Here is a 12,663-nt window from a genome sequence, read left to right as displayed (position 1 = left end):
TCTAATGTTCTGTGAAATTTTCATTCTAATCGGTTCATAAATCACTGAGATCTAGTTTCCCAAAGTTGATCATTTTGTATGGAAAATCGAAAAAGTTGCAAATGTTTTGTCCAATACTATATTCTAAGTGGATAAATTATTTGATCCCAATTCGGATCCACTACCGGCACCGATTTCGGGGAAGCTGCCATTTCTTGGTTGTTTCTGGACCGATCTTAATACTTGGTGCATCAATCGCTTCATCTTCTATCTCCTTGTGCAGTAAAATTTTGAGCTTTAAAATGATTTCATTGCTGAAAACACGTCAAAATTTTACTGCACAAGACATGCTTCCGGAATTCCGGATGATCACGTGTATACGGTGGTCATAGATCATCTCCGTGGGAGCACCTCAAAACAAGATTAGTTGTCCTGTCCAGTACTTCTCGAAGAACTACAATCGGTCAATGTTTGACAAAGTTACAGCATTCCAAAGTTGGTCCAATTTTTGCCTGTCCCAGTTATTTTGACAACCCCCCCTATCCTTCAGTTATGTCATCATACCTTTGTTATTTTCTACCCAATTTTGAAGCTCTTAGCAGCATTCTCTTCAAAAATTAAGTTTATGAAAAATTTATAGAGTATCAAATTTATCTTAAATCAAAATTGGTCATACTTAAAAGTAGTTCACTCCAAATTTTCCTTCTTTTTACTAAAAAATCAGTTTTGTTTGACCATAACTACATGAATACTTAACCGATTTAAATCTTTTTACATGCTTTTGAAGCAAATTCAAATTAAATTTAATTTAATCGTAGTTATAACGATATGCTTCATGAACTTCAGCTAAACAATAAAAATTTAATATCTGACGAAACAAAATAAACAGTTCGTAATTTTGAAAAATCGTATTTCTGGATAATTTTTGTTAAACAACCAATTCGAAATAAATTGTTCGAAATTGATGCATACACAATCAGCCAAATATGCTTCTAAAGTATGCGAAAAGATCTGGAGTCGGATAAGTATTGATGTAGTTATGTTCAAACAAAAATGATTTATTTTAGTATAATAAGGTAACATTTAGAAAGAAACTACTTCTAACTAAGACTATTTTTATTATAGACAAATTTGATATTCTTAAATTTAATTTTGAAGCGAATGCTGCAGAGAGCCTCAAAATTGGTTAGAAAATAACAAAGCTATGAAGACTTCACTGAAGGTCATATTTCATAAATCAACACTTCACCTTCAAGTCACTTGGGCCACCTCTAAATCTTAATATATTTGGCTCAAAATTTGAGGTTTCCCTTCTTATGTGATTTGAATTTAGAAGAGCATACGAAGTTTAGGTTTTGAGACCTTCCGAAAAATAAGCCGCACCATAATGCTAATTTTCATACTCATGCTCAAACATGGCCGGCATATGTGTACGCTGTACCAACATATACAAGCTATATACCAGTAAGAAAGCAAAATATACTTTTGAAAATGAGTCTGAAGCTTTCTCACTGGTACTAATGAATCACATAGAATATCTAATGTTGTTAATTTGGAACAAATGTCGTAAAAAAAATAGTTTAAAATTAATCCATTTTTTTATTGTCAGAATAAGTGCTTTTTGTGTTTCGGATAGGTGAGGTTTAATATATCAAAAGCGCTTTTTATTTCATGTAAGCAGGTGAATTGAATTCACTTATGAAACTTGAACTGCTATGTCAAATGAAATGTTATATATTGTTGACAAAAAGTGATGTTTATGACTGAACTGGATTTCGGAACAAAAGAATGTTTGAAGTAGAAATAAAAATTACAACAATATTATGGAGCAAAATATATATTCCAAGAAGATCACAAACTTCATCCATATCTTCATATAATTTCATTATACAAAACATATGTAACGCTTTTCAAAAATATAAATGCCATGTGAAGTCCCATTCATCATACCGTTTCATTCACAATTTCGATAGTTCGGTATCTACTGATGGCTCACGTACTAAACCCTTAACACTGTCAAAGGCTGGGTGCTGCTTGTCTCTCATTAGTTTGAAAATAACATTTTCACTAGTAGACACGAAACATCCATATTGCTTCAGACGTTCCAGCGCCAATTTGCGGTCCTCCAGTGTGCGTGACAAGGAACAATCGGCCACCACATGGACGGCATATCCATTATCCAGCAAATCCATAGCCGTTTGTTCCACACAAATGTGCGATTCCAGTCCGAAGAGAACAACGGTTTCCAGATTGTTTGGGAATAGTTCCTTGATCTTATTATGAACTTCTGGAGTCATCATGCTGAATAGAGTCTTTGCGTAAATTCCTTTAGCATGTTTGATGTCCAAGTCCTTAACGATATGACCCAGCTTCTCCGGATAATGTTCAGTTACAATCAATGGGACGTCCAATGCTTTTCCAGCCTGAAGCTAAAACATAGGTAATATTAATTTTACTTATAATAGAATTTTATAAGCGTGTTAGCCATTTTGTATAACAGTCATACTGGTTCAACTCCAATAAGAATCTGTCGATGGAAATGTGTACCAACTTTTCATTACCAAATGTTTTGTTCCACGCTAATAAATTGCCATGTGTTGTGTTACCTTTGATGATATCGAATGACTAAAATACAATTTTGCAAAAAAAAAACACATATCTCGCGATTAGAATTATACAGACGTTTCTACAGTGATCGAATTATATCCATCACTTCTGTCTTTGCATTAATACTAAAAATTCAATCGATTTTCGGAACATTTTACGATGCAGTATTACGAAAGATGATAAGAACTTTCAATTGAACCAAAAATATTAGTTGTATACATTCCACGGCCAAGTAACTAGCTAAAGAGAAAATCGATGAAAGGAAATCGATCACTGCAGTTACGCCTTTATGATACTTAACACGAGAAATAATATAAGAGCGATTAGTAGCATTTTATTAGCGTGACCTCTTTTTAATAATGGAGGTTCGTGGCTACGCTTGATATGCCATGGAATTTAATTGACCTTCACCCTCAAAATCACGAATTTCGCATGATATATTATCATAATCACATAGTACAATAATTTTGGATGCCACGATAGCCTATTTGATTTGCTTAATATAGAATTTCAACTACAATAATCACTGAATACATACCAACTTGCTGGTGTTCTTAATCACAGGGTCGAACATCTTCATGCCGGGTCGGAATTTATCCTGCAGATCGCATAACATAAACAGGGTTTTCTTGGCGTCCAAATAACCAAGCTTAGTGATTTGACGAGCCATTTAATCGTAATTGGAAACAATCTAGAATATTCAAATTGAATCTTACAAAATATTAAAATAAAACTATGACTTAACAATCCGCACCAAGTGCCGTCGGTGCAAAATGACAAACAAATGATGCAGTTTTTAAGCAGTGTTGGAAGCAGAATTTAATTTACAAATGGAAACAAGAAACTGAATTTACTCTCATTTGTTTCCAGCTGTTTAATTTTCAAACTTTAAATATTTAATCTGATTATTATGTGTTCAATAATTTTAAGATTTTAAATATATGGCGATATCATCCGATTTGGCTGCAATTTTCCGGGATATGTTGTTTTCAATGTTAAAAGTCGTACGTATTTATTTAGATTCAATTTAGTATTTCTTGTCAACATTTAAATTGTTTTTTTTTCTCTGGTACCTACTTGTCTTAATTATAAAGCTGTCTTCAATAGACAATAACTTGAATTTTCAAGTTATTCAGCTCTTATTCACTTCATATTGAAATTATTCAGATCTGATTTATTTCATATTCAAGTGAATAAGATCTGATTCACCTACTTGTCTTAATTATAAAGCTGTCTTCAATAGACAATAACTTGAATTTTCAAGTTATTCAGCTCTTATTCACTTCATATTGAAATTATTCAGATCTGATTTATTTCATATTCAAGTGAATAAGATCTGATTCACTTCATATTCAAGTAAATTTAATTTGATTCACTTCATATTCTAATTCTAGTAACTTAGCACTGAATCACTTGATATTCAATTAATTCATGCCTGAATAACTATACATTTAAGAGTTTTAGGTCGATGCAGTATGATTTATTTTACCCATATTACAGTAATTTAGATCTGATTCTCTTCGTATCCAGAACCGTTTCACTGCATATTCAAAAAAATTAGGTTTACGACACTCCATATTTAAGTGATCCAGGTCTAATTCACTTCATATTTAAGTGCCATGAAGAGGACCTGCAAGTACTTGGAGCGTTCGAACGACGACTTAAGACCATCTTTGGCGGTGTGCAGGAGAACAGTGTGTGCTGGCGAAGAATGAACCACGAGCTCGTTAGTCTCTACGGGGGATTTTTTTATTACCGTACGAGTTTGGGCCGAAGGGTCTCAGATTTTCATGAAACTTTTTCCACAGGCAGGGCTCATGGATATATGAATAAAAAAAAATTGAGAAAAATTCAGGGTCGCCTATTTTTCCGGAAAACTCAAGTGGAATTTTTTTGTTTTCCCTTGACACTTTTTACTTTGAAAAATTATAACTCGAGAATGAAGCATCGTAGAAACAAAGTTTTTATATGAAAATTAAAGCAAATTTTCTCAAAAATCCAAAAAAAAATATGAACTGGAAAAAGTTTTCCACAAAATTTTTCACCGTTGGGAAAATTCGTAAAGAAAAGCCGGAAAAACTATGCCCGAACTCGTGGAAAATTTTCAAAAAAATATTTTCGAGAAGGTAATTTTATAAGCTTTGATCACTGAAATTTTTGGAATGCACTTTTTTTTCGTTTTTGAATTATGGCCAATTTTGTGAAAAATGTCCAGATGTGCCATATAAGACTTTTCTTTGAAAAATCATAATTCAAGGACGAAACATTGTAGAAACAAAGTTTTTATATGAAAATTTAAGCAAATTTTCTCAGAAATCCAAAAAAATATGAACTGGAAAAAGTTTTCCACCGTTGGGGAAATTCACAAAGAAAAGCTGGAAAATCTATGCCCGAACTCGCGGAAATTTTTTAATAAAATATTTTTAAAAAAGAAACTTTATAAGCTTCAATTCTGGTAACTTTTAGGATGTACTTTTCTTTAGTTCCTGATCTATGGTCAATTTTGTGAAAAATGCAAAGATTTGCCATACATGCCTTTTCGTTTAAAAATCATGACTCAAGACTCATCATGACTTGTCGAACCGGACTCAAATTATCTCAAAAATATGAAATTTTTGAAATGGAATCAGTTTCCCAGGACATTTTTCACTGTTTATGAAAACAAATAATGAAAACCCGATTAGCTATTCCAGCTTTCAAACAAAGTATATTTGAAAAGAGCGATCAATAAGATCCAATCCTCCAATATTTTTCAATACGCTCATTTTTCGTTATGTTGCTGTTTGAATTATATATTTACAAATTTATAAGTTCATAAACAAAATTTCTTAAGAACGAAACTACATAGAAACAAAGTTTTCTTCAATCAGAATGTAGGCAATTTTTTCCTGTTGGGTAACTATAAAATTGACAGTTAAATAAATGGGTAGACAATATGACAAATAGGTATTTACCAATTCAAGTTTAAAGCGTTGAAATGGCTTGAGAATCATAAGTTTACCAAAAACTAACAAAGAGCAGTGAGAAAGTGCAAGTGTTGTCTATCAGCTGTATATTCCTCGTTATTAATTTTTGGAAAGTGAAAAAAGTTTTCCCGAAGCTGTTGAAATGGACAAAGTTCAATATTACGAATACAATTCTTTATGCTGTAACCCCTTCGGACTGGACGGCCACAAATCAGCAATCTACGATCGATCAGCCAAGGCCTCATCAGTAAGCTTCATTCGAATGGAGTTTGGTGGATTACGGAAAAGATGAAAATTTGCGTGAAGTGCTCCATTACCGGTTCGACAAGTCATGATGAGTCTTGAGTCATGATTTTTAAACGAAAAGGCATGTATGGCAAATCTTTGCATTTTTTACAAAATTGACCATAACTCAGGAACAAAAAAAAAGTACATCCTAAAAGTTACTAGAATTGAAGTTTATAAAGTTTCCTTCTCAAAAATATTTTAATAAAAATTTTCCGCGAGTTCGGGCATAGATTTTCCAGCTTTTCTTTTAAATTTTACAATGTTTCGTTCTTGAGTTATGATTTTTCAAAGAAAAGTCTTATATGGCACATCTGGACATTTTTCACAAAATTGGCCATAACTCAAAAACGAAAAAAAAGTGCATTCCAAAAATTTCAGTGATTAAAGCTTATAAAATTACCTTCTCGAAAATATTTTTTTGAAAATTTTCCACGAGTTTGGGCATAGTTTTTCCGGCTTTTCTTTACGAATTTTCCCAACGGTGGAAAATTTTGTGGAAAACTTTTTCCAGTTCATATTTTTTTTGGATTTCTGAGAAAGTTTGCTTATATTTTCATATAAAAACTTTGTTTCTACGATGCTTCGTTCTTGAGTTATGATTTTTCAAAGTAAGTAGTGTCAAGGGAAAACAAAAAATTTCCACCTGAGTTTTCCGGAAAAATAGGCGACCCTGAATTTTTCTAAATTTTTTTTTATTCATATATCCATGAGCCCTGCCTGTGGAAAAAGTTTCATGAAAATCTGAGACCCTTCGGCCCAATTTGTACGATAATAAAAAAAAATCCCCTACGGCGAACCCTGTACCCAAAAGGTGGCGAAAGCCGAAAGGGTGCGTTGGGCAGGGCATGTTGGAAGACTACCGGACAACAACCCTGCAAATATGGTGTTCGCGTCGAATCCGTTTGGTACAAAGAAGGCGTGGAGCACAGCCAGCGAGGTAGCTTGATCAGGTGCAACAATATCTGGAGAACGTGGGCCAAAATCGAAACTGGAGGGACACAGCCATGGACCGAGTAAATTGGTGTAACATCGTTAACGAGGGTTTATCAAATTATTTTTTGTAACGCTTAAAGCCTGATTCGCTGCTGACAAGTAATTTCTTGGCCTATCTTGATGCATGGGAAATTTCTGCAAGGAATCGATCAAGAATGCGCTTTTTTCTGATCGCAGTACGCAGTTGAAAAGAAATGTCAGTTCAAATGGGAGTCGCTGTTGAAAATTTCTGCAAGGAATCGGCGAGAAATTTCTTAAGCGATTCCTTTCCAGCAGCAAATCAGGCTTAATACATAAATAAATAGCAGGTTGAGATCATTAAAAAACTTTTTCTCTTATAAAGCTAAGTATGCTGTTCCGCTCAAGAAAAGTAAAAATTTCTGCGAAAGAAATGGTCAAGAAAAATCCTACAGTGAGCTCCATTTGAATTGACATTTCTTTTCGACTGCGTACTGCGATCAAAGAAAAATGCTTTTCTTGAGCGTTTCTTGCAAGAAATTTCCCACGCATCGAGATAGGCGATTACTTTTCTGTTGAAGTGCATACTTTGCTTAAGAAGGTAAATGTAATTCATTATACAAATTCAGTACAGCTACGGCAAATTATATGTAATATTGGGATATCAAAATGTTAACAACATAAACATTAAGTTTAAGCCAATCAAAAGGATAATTCACTTTTACCAGATACCAAACACAGAACACCTAGATACCAGAAAAAATGTAATGATTGAAAGTACTTATAAAGGAATTAAAAGAAAATGTATTACTTCTTCTTTTTTCTGGCGTTACGTTTCAACTGGAACAAAGCCTACTTCTCAGATTAGTGTTCTTATGAGCACTACCACAGTTATTATCTGAGAGCTTGCTTTGTCGATTGACCATTTTTGCATGTGTATATCGTGTGGCAAGTACGATGATACTCTATGCCCTGGGAATCGAGCAAATTTCCATTACGAAAAGATTCTCGACCAGCGGGTTTCAAACCCACGACCCTCAGCATGGTCATGCTGAATAGCTGCGCGTTTACCGCTACGGCTATCGGGACCCAAAATTCATTTACCATCAATATTTTCGGCAAAGTTTGCATTTGCCGGTGTAGCACTAGTTGCATGGCCGCCAAACGTCGGCGAAATTTTGTTGTAGATGTTTCATTTCTCTCAAGAAATTCGGTCTGAAGCTAAACTAAATGGATAATATCAATCAAAATTCTATTGGTGCAAAGAATACCAAAAATTGCAGATTTGCGTAAAGCGAAGTATGCACTTTAACAGAAAAGTAATCGCCTATCTCGATGCGTAGGAAATTTCTTGCAAGAAATGCTCAAGAAAACTATTTTTCTTTGATCGCAGTACGCAGTCGAAAATAAATGTCAGTTCGTATGGAGCTCACTGTAGGAAATTTCTTGACCATTTTTTGAGCAGAAATTTTTACTTTTCTTGAGAGGAACAGCATACCTAGCTTTAAATTTATGATCCAAGCAACAAAGCCACTAACTGATCAAGTAGTCTGTGTAACAAATTTGTCAAAATCTCTACAAGTTCAATAGCCATTTATTTTTGATCTTTTTCCTATACTGGGTTAAACTTTTCTCGGATCATACCAACGAATCTTTTTCAAGATGTATAAAATTCTAAGTGAAGCTGCCAAGGGAATTTCTGTGAAAAATTTAGAAGCGCTCGGGAAGCTCGCAAAAGTGCGTCCCTCGTCGTCGTCATCCACAAGCAAGGATCACGGCCTAACCGATTTTAGCAAGAAGAAAGCTTGTAAAGAAAAAGTTTGCCGGCAACGGCCTCCCCAGCCACCCCTGGAAAAGAAGCCTGAATCTTACAGTGAAACATCCAAAACGTGGCACACCTGTCCGGAACCTGCAAAACCGAAGAAATTCTCCTGCGATGACATCCAACCACAGCGGGTCCCACGGAGATCGAAGCTTCAAGTCGCGACCAAAACTCCTTGCATGGAACCCCCACCTACCTTGCAAGCTCCCGATTGCTTCAAAGTGAAAACCCAGCTCTGCCCGCGAACTTCGATGCCCGGCTGCGGGAAAGCTAGAATTCCTCCCCGTTGCGAACCGAAAAAGGTGGCCCGAGATTGCATCAGAGCGAAGCCACCGTTTCCTTCGTTTTCGGAATGCTTCAAATTTCCGTTTCTGCCTCCACCCCGGTCAGAATGTACCTGCCTGACGGAGAAGAAAATTTGTCAGTGACATCGATGAGCGAATTGTGATGCTCTTTGTAAATGAAAAAATAGTGAAATATATGTTCATGAACTAAAATATAAAGATTTGATCGATCGAAATACCGTACATACATTTTTATTGATTAAGCTATCCAACAAATAATGTCCATGCATATTGGCTGTTAAGTGAGGGTGTTTTCTAATAGTTTCCTTTTCCTGTACTGACTTTTGCGCCAACCTTCCCGGGTAGAGGTGAATAACAAAATAATGGTAAAATAAAAACAAATTTTGCAATGATTTCTAGTTTAACCATTATTATGTTATTAATCTATGACATTATATATCTCGTCAATAGCAAAACATACAATCATAGCAAAATTTGTCATTGATATGTTATACTTGAAAGTCATGTAATAACTAATCAATAACAAAATATACTATCATGGTAAAATTTATTTTTTGTGCAAAAATACTAAAAAACATTAAATATCTAAAGAATAACAAACATTGCCATCACAGTAAAATATATCATTATTTTGATATTTGAAAACTTTATTTAATTAATTCATGAGAACAAACCAATATCTCATTTTGCCATAATAGCTCATTTTACTATTCGTACGATATGCATTAAAGATTCAAAAAACAAAAGTTTTTTAGCAGGGAAGCAAAAAGTTTATTTTTCATTCATGCTAAATTTAGATATTAAAGTCAAAGAACTAAAATTACCATTACTTTGATCAACTCGTGAATAGCTTATTTAGTTATTATTTTGTTATAAATTTCTAAATAATAACATATTTTGTTATTACGGGTGCCTATATTTTTGCTATCATTTTGTTATTACAATGGCAAAATATGATATTATTTAGTTTTTATGCCATACAAACTTAGTTATTATTTATGTTATTTTATCTCTTATTTCAGACAAACAAAGAACAAATTTTGCTATTTAAATATTCTATTTTAATGGTAAATTTTGTTATTATTTTGCAATTCTCCTCTACCCGGGTTGTGTTTAAAAAGGATGCTAGTATTGCAGGGCTAGGAGCAAGTCACTTTTGAGTGACATGGTCACTTTTTTGACCTGGTCACTAAGAAGTCACTATTTACAACAAAAAGTCACTAAAGTCACTTGTTTCGTGATCTTATCTGCCGTAAATCGCAAGTCAATCCCATCTGCATTTTCGTCAAAATTGAGATGAGATCAGTTTTCAACATATCTTCCAAGCTGCATTAATGAGATAATATGAATTGTTCAGAAAAATAGAAAAAAAAACAGCAAGTCAAATCCCATAATGAAAAGTAATCGCATATCAGTCCCACTACAGATTTCCGCACCGTGTAACACAAAAATGAACCGTGTTTTAATCATCTTTATATTTTTGTCGTAAATACAGTCATCTCTCCCTTACTCGATATTGAAGGGACCATCGAGTTAGGGAGGTATCGAGTTACAGAACACAAAATCAGTGCAACTGCGATCCAAGGGACCATCGAGTTAGCCGTGAAAACCAACTTTTACTATGGTAGTTCAAATCCCAACAAAAGAAAAAAAAAGGTTCTCTAACTCGATATCGAGATACGGAATATCGAGTAAGGGAGAGTTAACTGTACAGGAATAGTAGTGCAAAGCAAATTGTGAAAGTTTCATTAAAATGTCGTAAATTTGAACATGTTCCAGGATTTTTGAATAAAAGCATGGAGAACGAGTTTGGAAACTTCACAGCCCATTTTCTCAATGCCTACTTTTTTACAGATGTGGCTGACTTGCGATTCACGGCTGTAATGATGATGAAATTTAAGGCTGGAGTAGCTTTTCAAACACAAACAGATATAGTTATTCGTTATTATGAAGACAAATAAAGTGTGATTTGGAAATCAATGTACTAAGAAAGATAGAGACTCCTGGCTAACTTTCTGGTAGAATTCAGATGGATATTCCGTAAACATTTTGAACTGAACATGTTGGCGTCAGGAGTTAATCATAAATATTTACTTCCTCACAGTGCGCATCGTACCTTCGTGCTGTGCGTACACGAATTCTCTCTGCTCTTGGATATTTTTTTTAACTACCTAAAGTAGGGGTTTTCAGCCTTTTTGACTTGCGGAGCACTTTTTGAAATAAAATTCTTGCGCGGAGCACCTGTTCTTCATCCGCACTCCGTTTGAAATCTAGATTTTTATATGCTTAAATCGACCCTACAATTCAACTTTTTATGCCCAATTTACGGCCCGCAGCTTGATTTTGAGTGGCTCACCAAGAGCTTGAAGATCTTCCTCATATCTGACCATTGCTGAATTTCCAAGACTGCCAACTGTTAAGGAAAAGTTGTGCTTGGTCCAAATTATGCAAAAGTCTTCTCCCACTTTTCTCAAAAATGTTTCCAATTAACATACGTCTAGAAATTTCCGATGAAGTCTGTTTATTGGGTTTATCGCCTGCACTTAATTGATGCTGCTTTGTTCGAAGCATTTTAAGAGTGCACTTTGCATGTGCATGCAGTGCAAGACAAGCAAACAAACAACGGTTAGCACTCGTGGAAAAGATTGTGTACAATTTGAACGACCTAAATATTCGAGTCCGAATCCCCTAGGTTTTTAATCCTTTGAACGTTTAATTAAAATAAAAAGTTTGATATAAAAAATGACTTATGAGATTTCTTACAAAAATACCTCCAATAACTTTCTTCACTATAAAATTTACAAAAAATCGAACAAATACTGTTGACAAAATGTTAGAGACGAAACACAATCTCAATGATTACTAAAACAGATTCTTTTGGACACTAGGGCGATTCAAATTTTCAAAAAGTTTGAAAGTCCAATCCCCCATATGCTCCTTACCATCCTTACCATAAAATAGTGTTCTGTGAAATTTCCAGCTTTCTAGGTGGTGATTTAAAGGTGGCCCAAAGACAATGTAAGTTTATATGCAAATTACTATGGAAAAAATTTGAGAAATATTCCAATCACTCTAGTACCAAAGACAAATTAAAGACCTCCATGTCCCTTGCAGTTGCCCAAAATTTTATGGCTCATAAGGTAATCTAGAATGCAGTGAAAAGTGTACTGCGATATGTCAAACTTGGGTACCTTTTGCACTACCGAGGGACCAAATGCAGTACTAGAAGTGGTACCCAATCTGAGCTCGAGTGTGACGGACCTGCTAGTACTGTAATGTAAGTAGAAACTTATTATCCCATATTGAAAACTCATACAGTGCGCATCGTACCTTCATGCTGTGCGTACACGAATTTTCTCTGCTCTTGGAAGTTTTCTTAAAAACTACCTAAAGCAATAAAACAGTACTTTTCAGTGCTACAAAAACAGTACTTTTCAGTGCTAAAATTCAAAACAGTACTTTGCAGTACTATTTTTCTACTATTGATCCCTTTACGATCCTTGTTTGGACCCGTGCCTTCGATTTTTCGTTGGACCCGTTGGCGAAAGCTAGCGGTGGTAATCCTTCTTGGACACCGTCTTGGGAAAAAACCTCTCGAAGGTCACGTCTTCTTATTCACTAAACATGGTTGCAACAACAAATAAAAGGAAGGGTGAATCTCTGAATTCACAACTTGCTTCCAAAAAAGTGGGATTTAAAACTGTCACCAAACGTGGCAAGAATGGAAGAAAGGACGTTTCTCCGG

The 12,663-nt window shown here is 34.7% G+C and overlaps 2 protein-coding genes across 2 annotated transcripts; one reads left to right on the top strand and one right to left on the bottom strand.

The window, feature by feature from the left end:
- Window positions 1-1,838: 1,838 nt before the first annotated feature.
- LOC110679265 (isochorismatase domain-containing protein 1-like) lies at window positions 1,839-3,373 on the bottom strand. Its single transcript, XM_021853508.1, has 2 exons — window positions 3,125-3,373; window positions 1,839-2,408 (listed from the first exon to the last, which is right to left on the bottom strand). The coding sequence occupies exons 1-2, from the start codon at window positions 3,254-3,256 to the stop codon at window positions 1,938-1,940; spliced, it is 603 nt and encodes a 200-aa protein (XP_021709200.1). The 5' UTR covers window positions 3,257-3,373; the 3' UTR covers window positions 1,839-1,937.
- A 5,080-nt stretch (window positions 3,374-8,453) lies between these two features.
- On the top strand, window positions 8,454-9,041 carry LOC110674297. The gene has a single exon (XM_021838578.1). The coding sequence runs from the start codon at window positions 8,454-8,456 to the stop codon at window positions 9,039-9,041; it is 588 nt and encodes a 195-aa protein (XP_021694270.1).
- Window positions 9,042-12,663: the final 3,622 nt, after the last annotated feature.

The sequence above is a fragment of the Aedes aegypti genome, chromosome 1 (assembly GCF_002204515.2).
Source record: "Aedes aegypti strain LVP_AGWG chromosome 1, AaegL5.0 Primary Assembly, whole genome shotgun sequence".
NCBI lineage: Eukaryota > Metazoa > Arthropoda > Insecta > Diptera > Culicidae > Aedes > Aedes aegypti.
The sequence above is the reverse complement of the archived record's forward strand: the minus strand, read 5'-3'. Positions and strand labels throughout refer to the sequence as shown.

Coding starts and splice junctions, on each gene's coding strand:
- LOC110679265 (XM_021853508.1), bottom strand. CDS start 3,256: ATGGCTCGTCAAATCACTAAGCTTGGTTATTTGGACGCCAAGAAAACC. Junction 2,409..3,124: donor TTAAGAACACCAGCAAGTTG/GTATGTATTCAG, acceptor CCTATGTTTTAG/CTTCAGGCTGGAAAAGCATT.
- LOC110674297 (XM_021838578.1), top strand. CDS start 8,454: ATGTATAAAATTCTAAGTGAAGCTGCCAAGGGAATTTCTGTGAAAAAT.